Source organism: Salmo salar, chromosome ssa27 (assembly GCF_905237065.1).
Source record: "Salmo salar chromosome ssa27, Ssal_v3.1, whole genome shotgun sequence".
In the NCBI taxonomy this organism is placed as follows: Eukaryota; Metazoa; Chordata; class Actinopteri; order Salmoniformes; family Salmonidae; genus Salmo; species Salmo salar.
The window spans coordinates 8607501-8625000 of record NC_059468.1 but is presented as its reverse complement, the minus strand read 5'-3'; the positions used below and the strand labels follow the sequence as shown (position 1 = coordinate 8625000).

The window sequence follows — 17500 nt, the reverse complement described above, 5'->3', positions numbered from 1 at the left end:
CACACACACACACACAGACAGAGAGACAGAGAATGAAAGCTAGAGAAAGAGCCAGGACTTGATCATTACCTGGCTAAAACGCTTGTAAACGGACACCGGGCTCTAAGCACCTGCGTGTGTCTTGCTTTCCCTGTAACTCGGCACCGGGCGTCAAGTGAGACACACAGGCCCAAAGAAAACAGAACATCATAGCGTCACAGCATATATAATATACAGACGACCGGGTGCTACTCATTGGCAGGCATGAAAGGAGTTTCCTGCCTTCAATGTAAAGCACTATATCAATTAACTACCAATTGAGGGTCATTATCGGGAACAGTGAAAGGGTCACCAGCAACTGTGGGGTCAAAGACCTACAATATAGTAGGCATAGAAATAGATTTACTAGAACCAGTTAATGTCATTCTATTCCTATGACTGTAGGTCCTTTATTGAACAGCTTATTGTGATGTAGCTCAAATGAGGCCATTGAATCCCCCTCCACCCACACACACGCCATTCTGTGAGCCGTATGATCTCATAAACCAATACATCACTGCAAAATAACAAGTCTCAGTATGCTGTCAGGAACCCTGCCATTTGAGGCAACACACAGTCAAAAGTAACAGGGGAAAGAGTGGGTGGTGTGAGGAGAGAACGGGTGATGGAGAAGGAAAAAGGGGGAGAGAAGCAGAGATGGTCTGTGCTGTGCTGATTAGGCTCTGGGGACAGACCCAGGAAGGATGAGAAGACGCAGAGTTCCTTCTGCAGGGCTGATAATGACCAGGACACAAAACAAACCCCACACACACACACACACACACACACACACACACACACACACAGTGAGAGGGACCCCAAAGCAGACATTCCCTCTCACACAAAGATGTGACACTAGTTTACAAGACTTAAAAGGGCAACACATATTCATAAATATGCTCTCCCCCCTGATCCTGGACAAAACCCCAAATACACGTAGCCTACATTTCCACGGGTGTGTGAGTGAGTGAGTGAGTGAGTGAGAGAGAGAGAGAGAGAGAGAGAGAAAGAGAAAAATGCCCGACCTGAGGGAACTGCTTTGTGGGGACCTGGGGTGGAGATAGAGAACTGTCTGTTGCAGAGTCCAGTCCCTCTCTGGAGCTTTCCCAGTCTCCCTGGGTGGCGCCCCCTGCCTCTGGGGAGGTTAGTGGGAGGTCGCTGGCATAGCCTGAGGACAGAGGGTCCTGTACCGAGGGTCCCTCGACTTTCGTAGTTTCCTGGGTCCCTGTAAGGTTGGTAATCATATTGGGACCTGAGGTGTCCATATTGTCTCTCCTTTGGGTCAGGCCAACCCTGCCTACCTGGGTGGCGCCCCCAGTCTCTGGGGAGGTGAATAGCAGATCGCTGGCATAGCCAGAGGCAAAAGGGTTCTGAATTAATAGCCCCTCTGGGACCAGGGCTGGTTTATCCAGACTAAGTTCCTTGACTTCTGTAGTTTCTTGGGTCCCCATCAGGAAAGCGGTCCTGTCATCCATTTTGGCTCTCCTGCTGTCCTCCTCAGAGAGTGGCACTTTGTTTCCAGTCACTGTGCCTTCCTTGACTTTTGTAGTTTCCTGGGTCCCTGGGCAGTTAGCCGTCTCATTGATACAGGAGGCGTCAATTTTGGCTCTCATGATGTCCTCCTCAGAAAGCTGTACTTTGAGGATGTTCCCAGTCACTGGGGATGCGGCTGGAGGTTCGGCACGTACCTCTACTTCTACCTCGTTGTCATGGTAACTGTCCCCTCTCCAAACTGGGGACCCAAAGTCACTGGGGTAGACTGTCCTTACAACACACAGCAAGCCCCCCACCTCACGAATGTGGACCACCCCTTTGCGCTCCTTTTCCGGAGGGGTGTTTAAAGCAACCCCCAGCGTCCCTGCTACCCCGCCCCCACCTTCATCCTCCACCTCTTTCTCCTCCTTTTCTCTTTCCCTTTCTTCCTTGGGTCTCACTATGCAAGGCCTCTCCAGGACCCCTTGTTCTCGCTCCCTGACTTTGCAGACCTGGCCCCCGCCAGGGGTGGTGTGCACCTGGGATGGGACAGCTGGGTCAGGATTGTCAGGGTTGTCTGGGGTGGGGTTCTCACTGGGTTGCCCTTGGCTGCTTGAGGCATCTATGGTACTGCTCGTCCCCCCTTCCTCACTCCCAGCTCCGGGGTAGGACAGCCTTCTCCACACTGGGCTTGGCTCAGGGGACAGTTCCAGCACTCTGCTACCACCCAACCCCCCCATGCTGTCACTCGTGGAGTCAGCACAGAGAGCACTGGGCAGGGGCAGTCTGGATTGAGTTTGAGCCTGAGGCACGGTTAAATTGGTGATTTTGGCTCCGGCGTCACTCATCGTTTTGAACGACGCTGTGGTTGCCTCCGTGACAGTCCCTTTGTCCTCTTCCTCCTCATCCTCTTCCTCTGGTATGTTGCTTATCCTTATGCTTTCCACTTCCGAGCCTACCGACGACCCTCCTTTCTGGTGCTTCTTTCCTTTGCGTTTCCGCCGGAAGCGGAGGCGTCGTTTGGGGTTGGGGGACAGTGGGGGGAAGCCGTGTCCTCCCTCCCTAGGAGGCCTCACACAACCCATGGAGCTTCCCATCTCAGATAGACAGTGAATGAAGGAGGGAAGGGAAGGGGCGGCAAAAATAGAAAGCAAAACAGAGGCGCTCAGGTGGACAGGCAGATGAGAGTAGCAGAGTGACAGACGAATCTGATACCAAGGTGACACCTGCTGTCGGTGTGACGTTAGCGACAGCCGGTTTAGATCTGGTTGCTTGCCAGGAGCATAGAAAAATGACAGAATGATAGCGCGAGGACGTGGGCTCCCGTCACCTTCTCAGTGTCTGGTTCAGTCCACTCGGCCGAGGTGCTTGCTGCAGGCTTGCGTGTTACAGCTCTCGTCTCTCCGTGGGCGCTCCTCTGCCCGTCTTCCCTCCCCCTCCTCTTCTCTCTGCAGCTGTTGCCTCACCTCACACAGGCTCAGGCAACACCGCGGTCAGCCCTAGCTGCTCTGGCTCGCTCTCCGAGGCCCCCACCTCTATGGGCAGGTCACGGACATCCCAGCAGGGTCCCAGCACTCACTTCAAGGACAACTGAGGCAGAAACATGTCAGTAGACTCAGCACAGCGAAAGAGAGAAATCGATTTGGCTCAGGCTTTGGTAGTTCAAATCATCTAAGGTTTGGCTGGTGAGAACGTAAGTCAATGTGGCTCATACATACTACATGTTGAAGGAGGCTAGGAGACGGTGAGTCAGAGCACTGCAGATGTGTCCATTTCAGCCAATCAGTCGTTTAACACACACACACAATGTCGGAGTGTGTTCGAGTAGTCCGTGGGGTCTCCGGCGTTGCCTGCGATGGAATCAGCGCTCGTCTCATCTCATATCTGCAATTTCTTAGAGTGTGTGGTGCGAGGGAGCTGCAGTGCAGACACACACTCACACATGCAGTGTGTCCGACTCAGTGCACAATCATACCAGTCGCTCGGCAGCGAAAACAACAACAACAACAAACACAAACAAGTCAGGTCATCTGCAATTCTGCTCTGTTTCCGCAACCCTGCACACACACACGCAGTTTGTTTGTCATTTATTTTCCCTGTCGTTCCGGTGGTACTGTAATCCAAGGACTTTATCCAGGCTCGCCTCCAAGTATCCAGAATCATATATTATTAATACCTCTCCGCTCCTACGATAATTATATTGCCGTCAGCTCCTTAATGGTCAACAACATTCATAGTAGTAGCCGTGATAGCATTAGCGCTGAAGCAGCTGGTAGTGTCCCATTCTGCTGCGGCAGCATGCTAGGATCCACTATCCAGATTGGAGGTGGGCGATCGCGGACGGTCAGCCAACACACCGGCAGCGTGTTGAAAACCTCAAATCAGAGCCTTGACGACGGCGGCGGCTCAGACTCCCTCGCCATCCCCCCCCCCCGTTCATGGAGTCGCTGTGTCACGCGATGCTTGATTACCTTCAGTTCACACGGTCGTTAACCACAGAGATCTCTGTCGTCTTAGTACGAAGGAATCCTCCTGGTTTGATGAGCGTTAGTCGACGTTGCGGCGCCGACTTGGAAGACTCCAGGTGATACGGGTAACCATGGGACCAGGAAGAGAGGCGATGAGCTACTGAACTCTAGGCGTTCCCGCATTATCCTTCTTCGACAATCCTTCAAGTGACTGCAATCATAGAAAAGACAGACAACTCTGGTAGTGGTTCCTGTAGTTTTGTCTCTGGTACTGTACCAGGTTAAAATCCAGAGCACGTCGCGTTAGGGAGTAGAGATCACCCCCTTTAGCTTTCCAGACGTCACGTGGCTCCCCCCTGGATAGCAGCCTTTATCTTATCCTCCCTCCCACAAAGGATTGCTGGGAGATCGTGCTAGTGGCTGGTGCTATCCAATCACTAACCCCTCAGTCCGTCTCCATCCTTGTTACCGTCTCTCAGCCAGGCAGGCTTTTTCCGTTATCCCTGCTGCAGTCTTCGTCGCGACACTGCTCCAGTATATAAGCGTCACACTCATCCAGGTCTGTATGTGTTCCCAGTAGGAGTCCACAGGAGTGCACGCAAAAAGGGTCTGGTTGCAGACAACCAAGCAGATAGACAGGTGGTTGGTTAAACATGCACTCCCTCTCCACTCGTCTCCCCTGGTCTGGTCGATCGAATTACCAGTGGTGGCTGGGCTGGACTAAGCTACAGGAGGCTAGGCTACAGGAGGCTGGGTTAGACTTTGTGAGGGTAGGTCCAGTGTCCCCAGCTATAGCTGTCCCCCTGACGCTGCCGGCAAACGAGCAGCTGACTGGGTAAGGCAGAGGATAAGCCCGGTAGTCTGGAGGTCCTTGGCTGGTTATAGAGGGAGATGGAGGAGGAGAGGGGGATCCGGATGAAGGGAGAACAAGGTCCCCGTCAGACAGGCATGGTTGGATTGATCCAATTTATACGGTGCTCCCGGGAGAGAAGCGAAATGTGTGTGCGTGTGCAGCTGAGGAGAGAGCAAGAGCGCGTCTGTGTGTGCCTGCAGGGCTTGGCGATCCTCTGATCAGCTGTGGGTGTGTGTATGAATCCTCTGTGTGCGCATTTGAGTCGCGGCCTGTCGATCCAAGGAAAGCCGGGAGACACAGTAACAGCAGGCAGCCTGTATTCCTCTCCCTCGCTCTCTCGCTGGCTTCTCTCGTTTGTTCTCTCCCTGGCTCGCAGGCAACGACAGAGGGAAACGCTTTATCTTCAGGCTGCTTACAGCTTCACTGCTCTAGCTCTCTCCTGCTCTCTTTCCCTCCCTCCCTTCTCCTCCTATCCGCTTCCTCGTGGCTCCCTCCCTCCCTCCCTCTCTCTGTGGCACACTCTGTGAGCTCAGAACGCTTGTTGTGACACTCACACTTAGAGCACGAACAATATGTTTTTTTAGGGTCTGATACGGATTCCGAATTTTTTTTTTGGGGGGGGGGGACAAAGCTCACCGATACGATATATCCGCCAATGGAGTGTTTTTTAGCGTGGAAATTGAAAAGTGACATTTTTCCACACAGTTGTCAGAAATTGTCATCCAAAAGAGCAATTGTCCAAGAAATATGCTTAAAATGTTAATTTGTTAAATTGTGACAATGACATCATGATAATGGCCTCAAATGTTCAGATCAGCATGAGATTCCCTTTTTTCATCTTATTTATTGAATATCAGTGAAATTTTGGTCCGATACAGATTTTTATTTTAAATCGGTAAAAATGCCAATATACGTGAACCGATTTATCAGTTACATTTACATTTTATTCATTTAGCAGACGCTCTTATCCAGAGCGACTTACAGTAGTGAATGCATACATTTCATAAAATGTTTTCTCCATACTGGTCCCCCCGTGGGAATCGAACCCACAACCCTGGTGTTGCAAACACCATGCTCTACCAACTGAGCCACCCACACACACACACACACACACACACACACACCTCAAAAGCTTCCCCAGTTGGCAAGCTGCTACAGAGGAAGATCTGATTGTTGCTTCTCTGCAATACTGAGATCAACTCAATCTGATTCTCTGCCTCTCCTCCATACCTCTCTCCATCTATCCCTCCCCTGGTGAAATAGAGGATAAAAGGGAGGGGAAGGAGGATAGATATCAGGGGTAAGAAGTGGATTTTAAGTATTAAAGCAGGTGAGACAGGGTGGGGATGAAGGAGTTCAAGATCAAGAGGGATGAGAGGTGAAAAAATGAGAGATGAAAAAAAAAACAGGCTGTAATGGCAGAGACACAGAGAGACACAGAGAGACACAGAGAGACACAGAGAGACACAAATGCAAAAGAACCTTTGCACCAGTTCAGGATCCACCACTTTCACTGATAAGCCTTTTTTAACACACAGGCTTCAAGATGTGACAACCTTGTCTCCCACATAACACAACACTGTGGTCATGTGGTTTGTTATAGCCTTTACACTGTCCTCTCACACACCTTAGACACTCAATATCTCACTGTGTGTGTGGGTGGTGGACTGTACGAGCACACACAACAAACACACATCTCACAAGCCCACATTAAGAAACCCCCACCCACATAAAAAAAAAAAACACACACACACACACACACACACACACACGGACTGGAGGCTTTGCATAGCAGCTTAGAGCTCTACCCACAGACCAAATACCAACAGAAACATAATAAATACAGAGTATTCTCCAGTGACGACAGATGGGCTACATGAGTCCAATTCACAGTGGAAAACAGACAGTAATCAGGTCCCTGAGGCCTTCCCCATGTATATGATATAATGGGCTGGAAACCAACTAGCTACCTGAACTCAGTCACCCCCCTCAGGGATCCTGCACTGTACTGGACCAACTCCATTAGGGATAATCATCAAGTCTAGCGCCAATGAGAGTATTTTACCAGATAATTATTTCTGTCACAACATATTTAGCATTCAGAGAGAATATAGGTTGTGTAGAAGAGCAGATTTGAGGTCAGATTTGATGTTTCCCCTCTAAATGACAGAGGTTAGGAGATATATAGGGTAAACTGGTCCTAGATCTGTGCTTTGGTAGCACTTTCTAATTTGAGCATTCACATAAGCAGGTCAGAGCTGGGTCTTGATGTATTTTGTATTAAAAAGGTTCTTCAGGGGAGGAATTACAGAAGCACAAATTAAAGAGCCAGGCCTGAGTGGATTAGCCAATCGCACGCAGCCACAGTTTAGGAAGAGTCAGGGATTGTGAGAGGCTGTGTAGTTGGCTGAGAGCATTGTTAGTGTGCCAGGTCATCTATGATGCTGGGATAAACAGGGACCCCTAGTGGTGAAAGTGAGGCGCTGCAGCCATCCTTGCACCGCTGTTGCATCAGGGTAGATGTAAGCCTACTGAATTCACATAGTACTCAGTGGCGTGTATTCATGGATGCCAAGCAAAGCCTGGCTTCCCTAAATATTTGACCAATACAATTGGCAAAATAATTTCTCTGTGTTTTCATCATTTTCCATAAATTCGCAAGTGGCTGAATCTCACGGGAGAAATCATCCGAGCGAGGGAACCAGCGCCCCTCTGTCTCAGTATGTGTAGCCCATGTATCTGATGCTGTCTGGACAAAAAGAGTATAACATGTTGCCGCCGTTGCATTTGATTGATCGCAGCAAGAATTTGGCCTCCCTCAATCAGCATTGATCTGAGCTCAACTTTGGGTTGTCCTGGTACAGCAAAACACCCCACCAAGAGAGGCCAGTTTGGATTTGGCTTCAGACCAATCAAATCACTTCCTAAGCAAAACGTCATTTTAGGAAAAACATGTTTGTTTTTGGTCAGCTTGTGTTGATGTCCTGCAATAGCTAGCTTGCCGAATCGGCCTTTTCCTAAGCCATGGATGGAGATGGGGATTTGGACTTGTGGTTTTTACTTAATTCTCCGTACAGGCCAATGATTATGATGGTGATTCTGCCCCATGAATAAATGAATATATTGTGCCACTGGCCTGAGATGATTGAAATTCAATATATAGCCAAGATGTAACCTAGTAGGCTCGCGTTAACTAGCTAGCTAGCTAATTTAGTTGGTTCATTGTTGCCCATGCGAGGAATTTAGGCTAGTAGTAATAATTTTAGCATGGTAGCCTATGACTAGAAAAATGTGAAGTTTACTGTATGTCAGAGCCATAGACTGTTTTGCCAACATAAAAGAGAGGATGGCATTGGTGTTTAACTTGTCTACAAGTGGGGTGAGTCAATATTTTTTGTTTTACTAGCACACACACACACACACACACACACACACACACACACACACACACACACACACAAATCAGTAACATGGACAGACACATGATATTTAGCAACATGGATTGTACCAAATAGTTTTGGTATCTTTACGTTTGTTTTCAGTGTATTAAACAAAGCATATACAGCCCTGTTGATGTGATGATGTTTAAATGTTCAAGTTGAAACGGTGCTGGAAGAGCGGAGGCAGTGTTGTCTTTGCGCTGACTTGCGGTTGTGGTTCTAAATGAGTAGTTGTTTAGTAAACTCTAGAAAACATGAAGATGCTTGACCGTGCTGCAGACGATTACTGTTTGGTACATGCAATATTTGATTTGTGGACGTCACCGGACAGATGTTGCTCTCTGGTTTTGTGAGGAAACAAACGTAGGTGTACAGTAGTTGAATTTATTCCGCCTCTGTGTGAGTTATATTTTTGTTGTCACGGCCATACTGTATACGGTGGCGTATGAACGAATGGGTTATAGAGCAAACCACGCAATTATCACAGCATAGGTTGTCAAATGACATTTTTTTTACTGGCTTGGCTTGCTCAGTGATTTTACCCACACACAGCTATAAAACCCCTCTTAGGCCTCCCCCTCCCCCCATCTGTGATATCCACACGTTCTGCCAGTCACATTCTATTAAAGGTCCCCAATGTACAAACGGTCCCTGGGTCGCTCGTCTTTTCAGTTCGCTGCAGCTAGCGACTGGAACGAGCTGCAACAAAACACTCAAACTGGACAGTTTAATCTTCATTCAAATACTCAATCATGGACACTCTGACAATTGTGACTACTTGGCATGATGTATTGTTGTCTCTACCTTCTTGCCCTTTGTGCTGTTGTCTGTGCCCAATAATGTTTGTACCATGTTTTGTGCTGCTACCATGTTGTGTTTCTACCATGCTGTGTTGTCATGTTGTGTTGCTGCCTTGCTATGTTGTTGTCTTAAGTCTCTCTTTATGTAGTGTTGTCTCTCTTGTCGTGATGTGTGTTTGTCCTATATTTATATTTATTTTTAATCCCAGCCCCCGTCTCCGCAGGAGGCCTTTTGCCTTTTCGTAGGCCGTCATTGTAAATAAGAATTTGTTCTTAACTGACTTGCCTAGTTAAATAAAGGTTAAATAAAAAATAAAAAATACACAGAAAAATACTGAAGCGCTATACATTTTCGAATGCTGTAGGTTTGTCACTAACAAGTGCAATGATCCAGAATATACTGGATTAAAAACAACACTTTTTGGGGAAGGTGTCATTTGAAACACAGCTATTATCCGTGAGGTGAGTGAGTGACCATCACGCCAAACGTTGACTTCAACTGATGAATTACAGTGCCTTCAGAAGCATTCATAGCTCTTGAATTATTCCACAGTTTGTCGTGGTACAGCCTTAAGTCAAACTTGATTAAATTGATTGTTTTTTCTCTCACCCATCTACACACAATACCCCGTAATGACAAAATGAAAACATGTTTTTAGAAATGTTTGCAAATTTTTTGAAAATGAAATACAGAAATGTAATTTACATAAGTATTCACACCAGAGTCAATACTTTGTCGAAGCACTTTTGGCTGTGATTACAGCTTTGAGTTGTCTTGGGTATGTCTGTACCAGCTTTGCACATCTGGATTTGGGGATTTTCTCCCATTCTTCCTTGCATATTTTTTCAAGCTCTGTTAAGTTAGATGGGGAGCAGCGGTGAACAGCAATCTTCAAGTCTTTCCACAGATTTCCAATGGAATTCAAGTCTGGGCTTTGGCTGGGCCACTCAAGGACTTTCACATTCTTGTTCTGAAGCATTCCAGCATTGATTTGGATATATGCTTGGAGTCATTGTCCTGTTGGAACGTAAATATTCGCCACAATCTAAGGCTGTTTGCACTCTGAAGCAGGATCTCATCAAGGATTTGCCTGTATTTGGCACCATTCATTGTTCCCTCTATCTTCCTGCCACTGAAAAGCATCTCCATAGCATGATACTGCCACCCCCATGCTTCACAGTAGGGATGGTGTTAGACGGGTGATGAGCTGTGCCTGGTTTTCTCCAGACATAGCGCTTTGCATTCAGGCCAAAGAGTTCCATTTTTGTCTCATCAGACCACAGAATCTTTTGTATTATGATCTGTCTTTCACGCGCCTTTTTTGCGAACTCCAGGTGTGCTGTCATGTTCCTTTTTCTCAGGAGTGGCTTCCGTCTGGCCATTCTCCCATAAAGCAAAGATGGGTGAAGTGCTTTAGAGAGACTGTTGCCTTTGAGCAGGTTCTCCCATCTCAGCCAAGGAACTCTGTAGTTCTGTCAGAGTGGTCATGGGGTTCTTGGTCACCTCCCTGACCAGTTGCTCAGTTTGGTCGGACAGCCAGCTCTAGGCAGTTCCATATTTTTTCCATTTGCCAATGTTGGAAACTTTCAACACTCTAGAAATAGTTTTATACCCAGATATATGCCTCATCACAATTCTATCTCAGATCTACAGACAGTTCCTTGGACTTCATGGTATAGTTCCTGCTCTGACATGCACTGTCAACTGTAGGACCTTATATAGACAGGTGTGTCCAAACAACCGAGTTGGCCACAGGTGGACGACAATTAGGTTGTCGTGACAACTCAAGGATGATGAAAAGACATTGGATGCATCGGAGCTCAATTTGGAATGTCATAGCAAAGGGGTGTGAATACTTATGTAAATTAGACGTGTCTGGATTTACATTTGCAAAAATGTCCAAAAACATGGGGTATTGTGAAAATATACTGCTCAAAAAAATAAAGGGAACACTTAAACAACACAATGTAACTCCAAGTCAATCACACTTCTGTGAAATCAAACTGTCCACTTAGGAAGCAACACTGATTGACAATACATTTCACATGCTGTTGTGCAAATGTAATAGACAACAGGTGGAAATTATAGGCAATAAGCAAGACACCCCCAATAAAGGAGTGGTTCAGCAGGTGGTGACCACAGACCACTTCTCAGTTCCTATGCTTCCTGGCTGATGTTTTGGTCACTTTTGAATGCTGGTGGTGCTTTCACTCTAGTGGTAGCATGAGACGGAGTCTACAACCCACACAAGTGGCTCAGGTAGTGCAGCTCATCCAGGATGGCACATCAATGCGAGCTGTGGCAAGAAGGTTTGCTGTGTCTGTCAGCGTAGTGTCCAGAGCATGGAGGCGCTACCAGGAGACAGGCCAGTACATCAGGAGACGTGGAGGAGGCCGTAGGAGGGCAACAACCCAGCAGCAGGACCGCTACCTCCACCTTTGTGCAAGGAGGAGCAGGAGGAGCACTGCCAGAGCCCTGCAAAATGACCTCCAGCAGGCCACAAATGTGCATGTGTCTGCTCAAACAGTCAGAAACAGACTCCATGAGGGTGGTATGAGGGCCCAACATCCACAGGTGGGGGTTGTGCTTACAGCCCAACACCGTGCAGGACGTTTGGCATTTGCCAGAGAACACCAAGATTGGCAAATTCGCCACTGGCGCCCTGTGCTCTTCACAGATGAAAGCAGGTTCACACTGAGCACATGTGACAGACGTGACAGAATCTGGAGACGCCGTGGAGAACGTTCTGCTGAATGCAACATCCTCCAGCATGACCGGTTTGGCGGTGGGTCAGTCATGGTGTGGGGTGGCATTTCTTTGGGGGGCCGCCCAGCCCTCCATGTGCTCGCCAGCGGTAGCCTGACTGCCATTAGGTACCGAGATGAGATCCTCAGACCCCTTGTGAGACCATATGCTGGTGCGGTTGGCCCTGGGTTCCTCCTAATGCAAGACAATGCTAGACCTCATGTGGCTGGAGTGTGTCAGCAGTTCCTGCAAGAGGAAGGCATTGATGCTATGGACTGGCCCGCCTGTTCCCCAGACCTGAATCCAATTGAGCACATCTGGGACATCATGTCTCGCTCCATCCACCAACGCCACGTTGCACCACAGACTGTCTAGGAGTTGGCGGATGCTTTAGTCCAGGTCTGGGAGGAGATCCCTCAGGAGACCATCCGCCACCTCATCAGGAGCATGCCCAGGCATTATAGGGAGGTCATACAGGCACGTGGAGGCCACACACACTACTGAGCCTCATTTTTACTTGTTTTAAGGACATTACATCAAAGTTGGATCAGCCTGTAGTGTGGTTTTCCACTTTAATTTTCAGTGTGACTCCAAATCCAGACCTCCATGGGTTGATAAATTGGATTTCCATTGATTATTTTTGTGTGATTTTGTTGACAGCACATTCAACTATGTAAAGAAAAAAGTATTTAATAAGATTATTTCTTTCATTCAGATCTAGGATGTGTTGTTTAAGTGTTCCCTTTATTTTTTGGAGCAGTGTATATTTAATCCATTTTGAATTCAGGCTGTAACACAACATGTGAAATAAGTCAAGGGTTTGAATACATTCTGAAGGCAATGTAATTTGCAAATAGAGGACACCTGGAAGACATTTATGCCTTGAGGGCAGGAGCAGGGCTGAGGATCTTTAAAACTGAATTGAAGAGGCTGGTGTTGATTGCTGAGATAGCAACTTGTCTAGCCTGCAGTCAGAGAGAACGTTTTGCTAACATGACACGGCTTTGAAATAATGAAGAACTGGTCTTAACTAGGCGTGACAGAGTGTGGAGTCATAGGCCTGTGGTTCTACCCCTGAAAACATAGTGTATAGTCCAATGACAAATTCTCCTTTGGCCTGACAACATAGATTCCTCCAATCACACATTATTTTACTTGCAGTAGTCGAACCTTAGGGGGACAGCTTCCTGGAATGAGTTCACTCCCCACTTTCCGGCCATGCAGTGCTTTCTAACCAAACATCTGATTTTAACTACAAACCCTATGTCCTTGCCCATAATCATATACAATAAATTAATATGCGCTTTCTGACATGGCATCTTGTGAATACCAATTAAATTGCTGGTCCTTGCAAATCCCAGGTCATAATATGTGCTGTTCAGACTTTTTACATATAGTTTATTTTGACATGTACTACCGCGGTCTACGTTGATGTACTCGTCTGAATATTAAATTTTTTTGTATTTTCTGTTATTGTTAAAAAGTTATAATAATAATAATAAAAACATGTTCATATAGGATTGGTTATATTTTTTGTTAAGATATTCAGTCATGGATGAAATTGAGAATTACTGACAAGAAACTAGATTCTGAGCACTCTCTATGAAACTGTGGGTTTATATGTCCGTCCTCTCCCTTAACAGCTACCCGGACGATCTGCATTGACCCTTTTTTTGCACCAACTATTTTGACTCATCCCATACGCTGCTGTTACTCTTTATTATCTATCTTGCTTAGTCACTTTATCCCTACATACAGTGCCTTCACATTTTATTGTGTTACAATGTGGGATTCAAATGGATTTAATTGTCATTTTTTTGTCAAAAATCGACACAAAATACTATAAAGACAAAGTGGAAGAAAATATTGATTTAAAAAAATATATTAATACAAGTGCATTAAATAAACGTTGTTACAGAAGTATTCAGCTCCCCGATTCAACACAGAAACACCTTAAAACCTGTTGGGGCTAGGGGGCAGTATTGAGAAATTTTGAAAAAAATATGTGCCCATTTTTAACTGCCTCCTACACCAACTCAGAAGCTAGGATATGCATATTATTAACACATTCGGATAGAAAACACTCTGAATTTTCTAAAACAGTTTGAATGGTGTCTAAGTATAACAAAACTCATATTGCAGGCAACCTGTGAAAAAATAGATTAAAAAAAATATGTGAATTTTGTGACTGTACTATTTAGTGTCATTGTTTTATAGATACCATAGTGAGAAAGGATTCATTTCGCAACTCCTACGGCTTCCACTAGATGTCAACGATCTTTATAAAGTTGTTTGAAGCGTCTATGATAAACAGAGAGCAAATTAGAATGCAAGGAAGTTGACATGTCGTCACTTCATTTTTTTGCGCCTGCGCATAAATCTGAGAAGCGTGAGTTTGTCATAATTGTTTATCTAGACATAGGATAGGTTGTGTGAAAATATTACTGATGTTTAACGTTAAAAATGGACCAAAAGATTAATGCTAAACAACGTTTGACATGTTTTAACGAACGTAAATAGATTATTTACTAGTTTTTTTTTAGCTTTTCGGCGTGATTTTACACCCCCCCACCACGTTTTGTGGGAGCAAAATGAACGCTAACTACTTGGTGTTATTTGGACATAAATTATGAACTTTGTCAAAAGAAACCACATTTGTTCCGGACCTGGGATGCCTGGCAGTGCCTTCTGATGGAGATAATCAAAGGTAAGGGGATATTTACAATGTTATTATCGATATTAGATGATGCTAACTGTATAGCATAGCTTATTGTTCTTAGCATAGCACCCCGTTTATTGCAAAATGTGATTTCCCAGTAAAGTTATTTTGAGATCTGGCCATACGGTAGCAATTACGAGATGATAATATATTATTCTTTGAATGACAATATTATAATTTACCAATGTTTTCGAATAGTAATTTTGTTATGTTCACCGGAAGCATTTCAGAGAAGAAAAAAAATCTGAATTTCACGCTACTGTAAAATGCTGTTTTTGGATATAAATATGAACTTGATGGAACAAAAAATGCATGTATTGTATAACATAATGTCCTAGGAGTGTCATCTGATGGAGATTGTCAAAGGTTGGTGCATAATTTTAGCTGGTTTCTGCTTTTGGTGACGCCTGACCTTGAATTGAAACTGGATGTTTGTACTTTTGTGGCTATGTACTGTCCTAACATAATCTAACTTTATGTTTTTGCCGTAAAGCCTTTTTGAAAATCGAACAATGTGGTTAGATTAAGGAGATGTTTATCTTTTAAATTGTGTAAAATAGTTGATTGTTTGAGAAATTGAAATTATTAGATTTTTGATGTTTTGAATTTCCAGCCTTGTTAGCAATCCCGTCTCGGGGTTCATTGCTAACCTGTAGCCCCAACAGGTTAAAGCTGTGAGTCTTCTGGGGTAAAAGGGCTTTGCACATCTGGATTGTGCAATATTTGCCCATTATCCTTTTCAAAATTCTTCAAGCTATATCAAGATGTTGTGGGGATCATGAATAGACAGCAATTTTCAAAACTTGCCAAGCAGATTTAAGTCAAAACTGTAACTTGGCAACTCAGGAACATTCAGACGTCTTTGTAAGCAACTCCAGAAAATATTTGGCCTTGTGTTGTAGGTTACTGTCTTTCTTTAAGGTTAGTTCCTCTCGTGGTCTCTGGTGTAACGCAAACTGAAGCAGGATTTTGCCTGTGCTTAGCTCCATCCCATTTCTTTCCATCCTGAAAAACTCCCCAGTATTTATCGATGTCAAACATACCCGTACCATGATGCAGCCAACAGTATGCTTGAAAATAAGGAGGCAGTTACTCAGTGATGTGTTGGATTTGCTACAAACATAAGGCCTTGCATTTATGCCAAAAAGTGTATTCCTTTTCTGTTTTTCTTTTCACTATTACTTTAGTACCTTGTTGCATAAAAGATGCATGTTTTGAAATATTTTAATTCTGTAAATTTGTATTCTTCTTTTCACTCTGTCATTTAGGTCATTATTGTGGAGTCACTACAATGTTGTTGATCCATCCTCAGTTTTCTCCCATCACAGCCATTGAACTCTGTAGCTGTTTAAAAATCACCAATGGCCTCATGGTGACATTCCTAAGCAGTTTCCTTCCTGTCCTGCAGCTCAGTTCAGAAGGACGACTGCATCTTTGATGTTCTGGGTGGTGTAATACATCATCCACAGCATAATTATTAACTTGACCATAATTAAAGATATATATATATATATAATGTCTGATTTGTTATTTTTAACCATCTACCAATCACTGTCCTTCTTTATGAGGCTTTCAAAAAGCTCCCTGGTCTTTGTAGTTGAATCTGTGCTTGAAAATCAATACTTGATTGAGGGACCTTACAGATGTTGTATGTATGGGGGACAGAGGAAGGGTTAGTCATAAAACAATAATGTCAACCCCTATTATTTCACACAGAGTGAGTCCATATAACTTATTATGTGATTTGTTAAGCCAAACTAATTTAGGCTTGCCTAAACAAAGAGGCTGAATACTTATGTAATAACTATATTTTAAACTGTACAAAAATGTAAACGCAACATGTAAAGTGTTGGTCCAATGTTTCATGAGCTGAAATAAAATATCTCAGGAATTTTCCATTTGCACAAAAAGCATATTTCACAAAAAAATAATAATGTACATCCCTGTTAGTGAACATTTGTCCTTTGCCAGGATAATCCATCCACCTGACTGACAGGTGTGGCATATCAAGAAGCTGTATAAACAGCACGATCATTACACAGGTGCACCTTGCGCTGGGAAAAATAAGGCCACCCTAAAATGTGCCATTTTGTCACAAAACACAATGCATGCTGACTGCAGGAATGTCCACCAGCGATGTTGCCAGAGAATTAAATGTTAATTTCTCTACCATAAGCCGCCTCCAACGTCCAACCGGCCTCAAAACCACAGACCACATGTAACCAAACCAGCCCAGGACCTCCATCCCAGCAAACTCACCAGACATGTCACCCCCTGAGCAGGTTTGGGATGCTCTGGATCGACGTGTACGACAGCATGTTCCAGTTCCCGGCAATATCCATAAACTTCGCACAGCCATTGAAGAGGACTGGGACAACATTCCACAGGCCACAATCAACCGCCTGATCAACTCTATATGAAGCAGATGTGTCGCACTGCATGAGGCAAATGGCGGTCACACCAGATACTGACTGGTTTTCTGATCCACGCCCGAACCTTTTATTAAAGGTATCTGTGACCAACAGATGCATATCTGTATTCCCAGCCATGAGACATTCATAGATTAGTGCATTTATTTACATTTACTGATTTCCTTTTATGAACTGTATCTCAGTAAAATCTTTGAAATTGTTGTGTTTATATTTTTGTTCAGTGTAGTTATGAATTTTTTATTAATCTTGAAAAAAAAAAGGATTTTTCTTCCACTTAGAGTATTTAGTGTTGATTGTTGACAAAAGAATGTACACACACACACACACATACACACACACACATACATACATACACATATATATATATACACCACACACACACACACATACATACATACACATATATATCCATTTCAATCCCACTTTGTAACGTAATAAAATGTGAAGAAATCCAAGGGGTCTGAATACTTTTGCAAGGCACTTTACATACCTACCTCAATTATCTCATATCACTCCACATCGACTCCGTACTAAGTTATCATTACTCATTG

The 17500-nt window shown here is 44.7% G+C and overlaps 1 protein-coding gene across 37 annotated transcripts in view; it reads right to left on the bottom strand.

Annotated features, from left to right (window-relative positions):
- Nucleotides 1-17500, bottom strand: part of LOC106588461 (microtubule-actin cross-linking factor 1) — a 279550-nt gene that overhangs the window by 133055 nt on the left and 128995 nt on the right. For 13 of the 37 annotated variants that reach the window (XM_045709329.1, XM_045709347.1, XM_045709338.1 and 10 more), the window contains exon 1: nt 1044-5223. The exons of 11 other annotated variants lie outside the window; for them this stretch is intronic. In XM_045709329.1, coding sequence (XP_045565285.1) covers nt 1044-2588 — 1545 coding nt within the window. In that variant the 5' untranslated portion in view covers nt 2589-5223. Of the gene's footprint in view, nt 1-1043; nt 5225-17500 lie in introns of those variants that run through there. 13 more of the 37 variants (XM_045709351.1, XM_045709346.1, XM_045709353.1 and 10 more) reach the window with 3 other exon arrangements.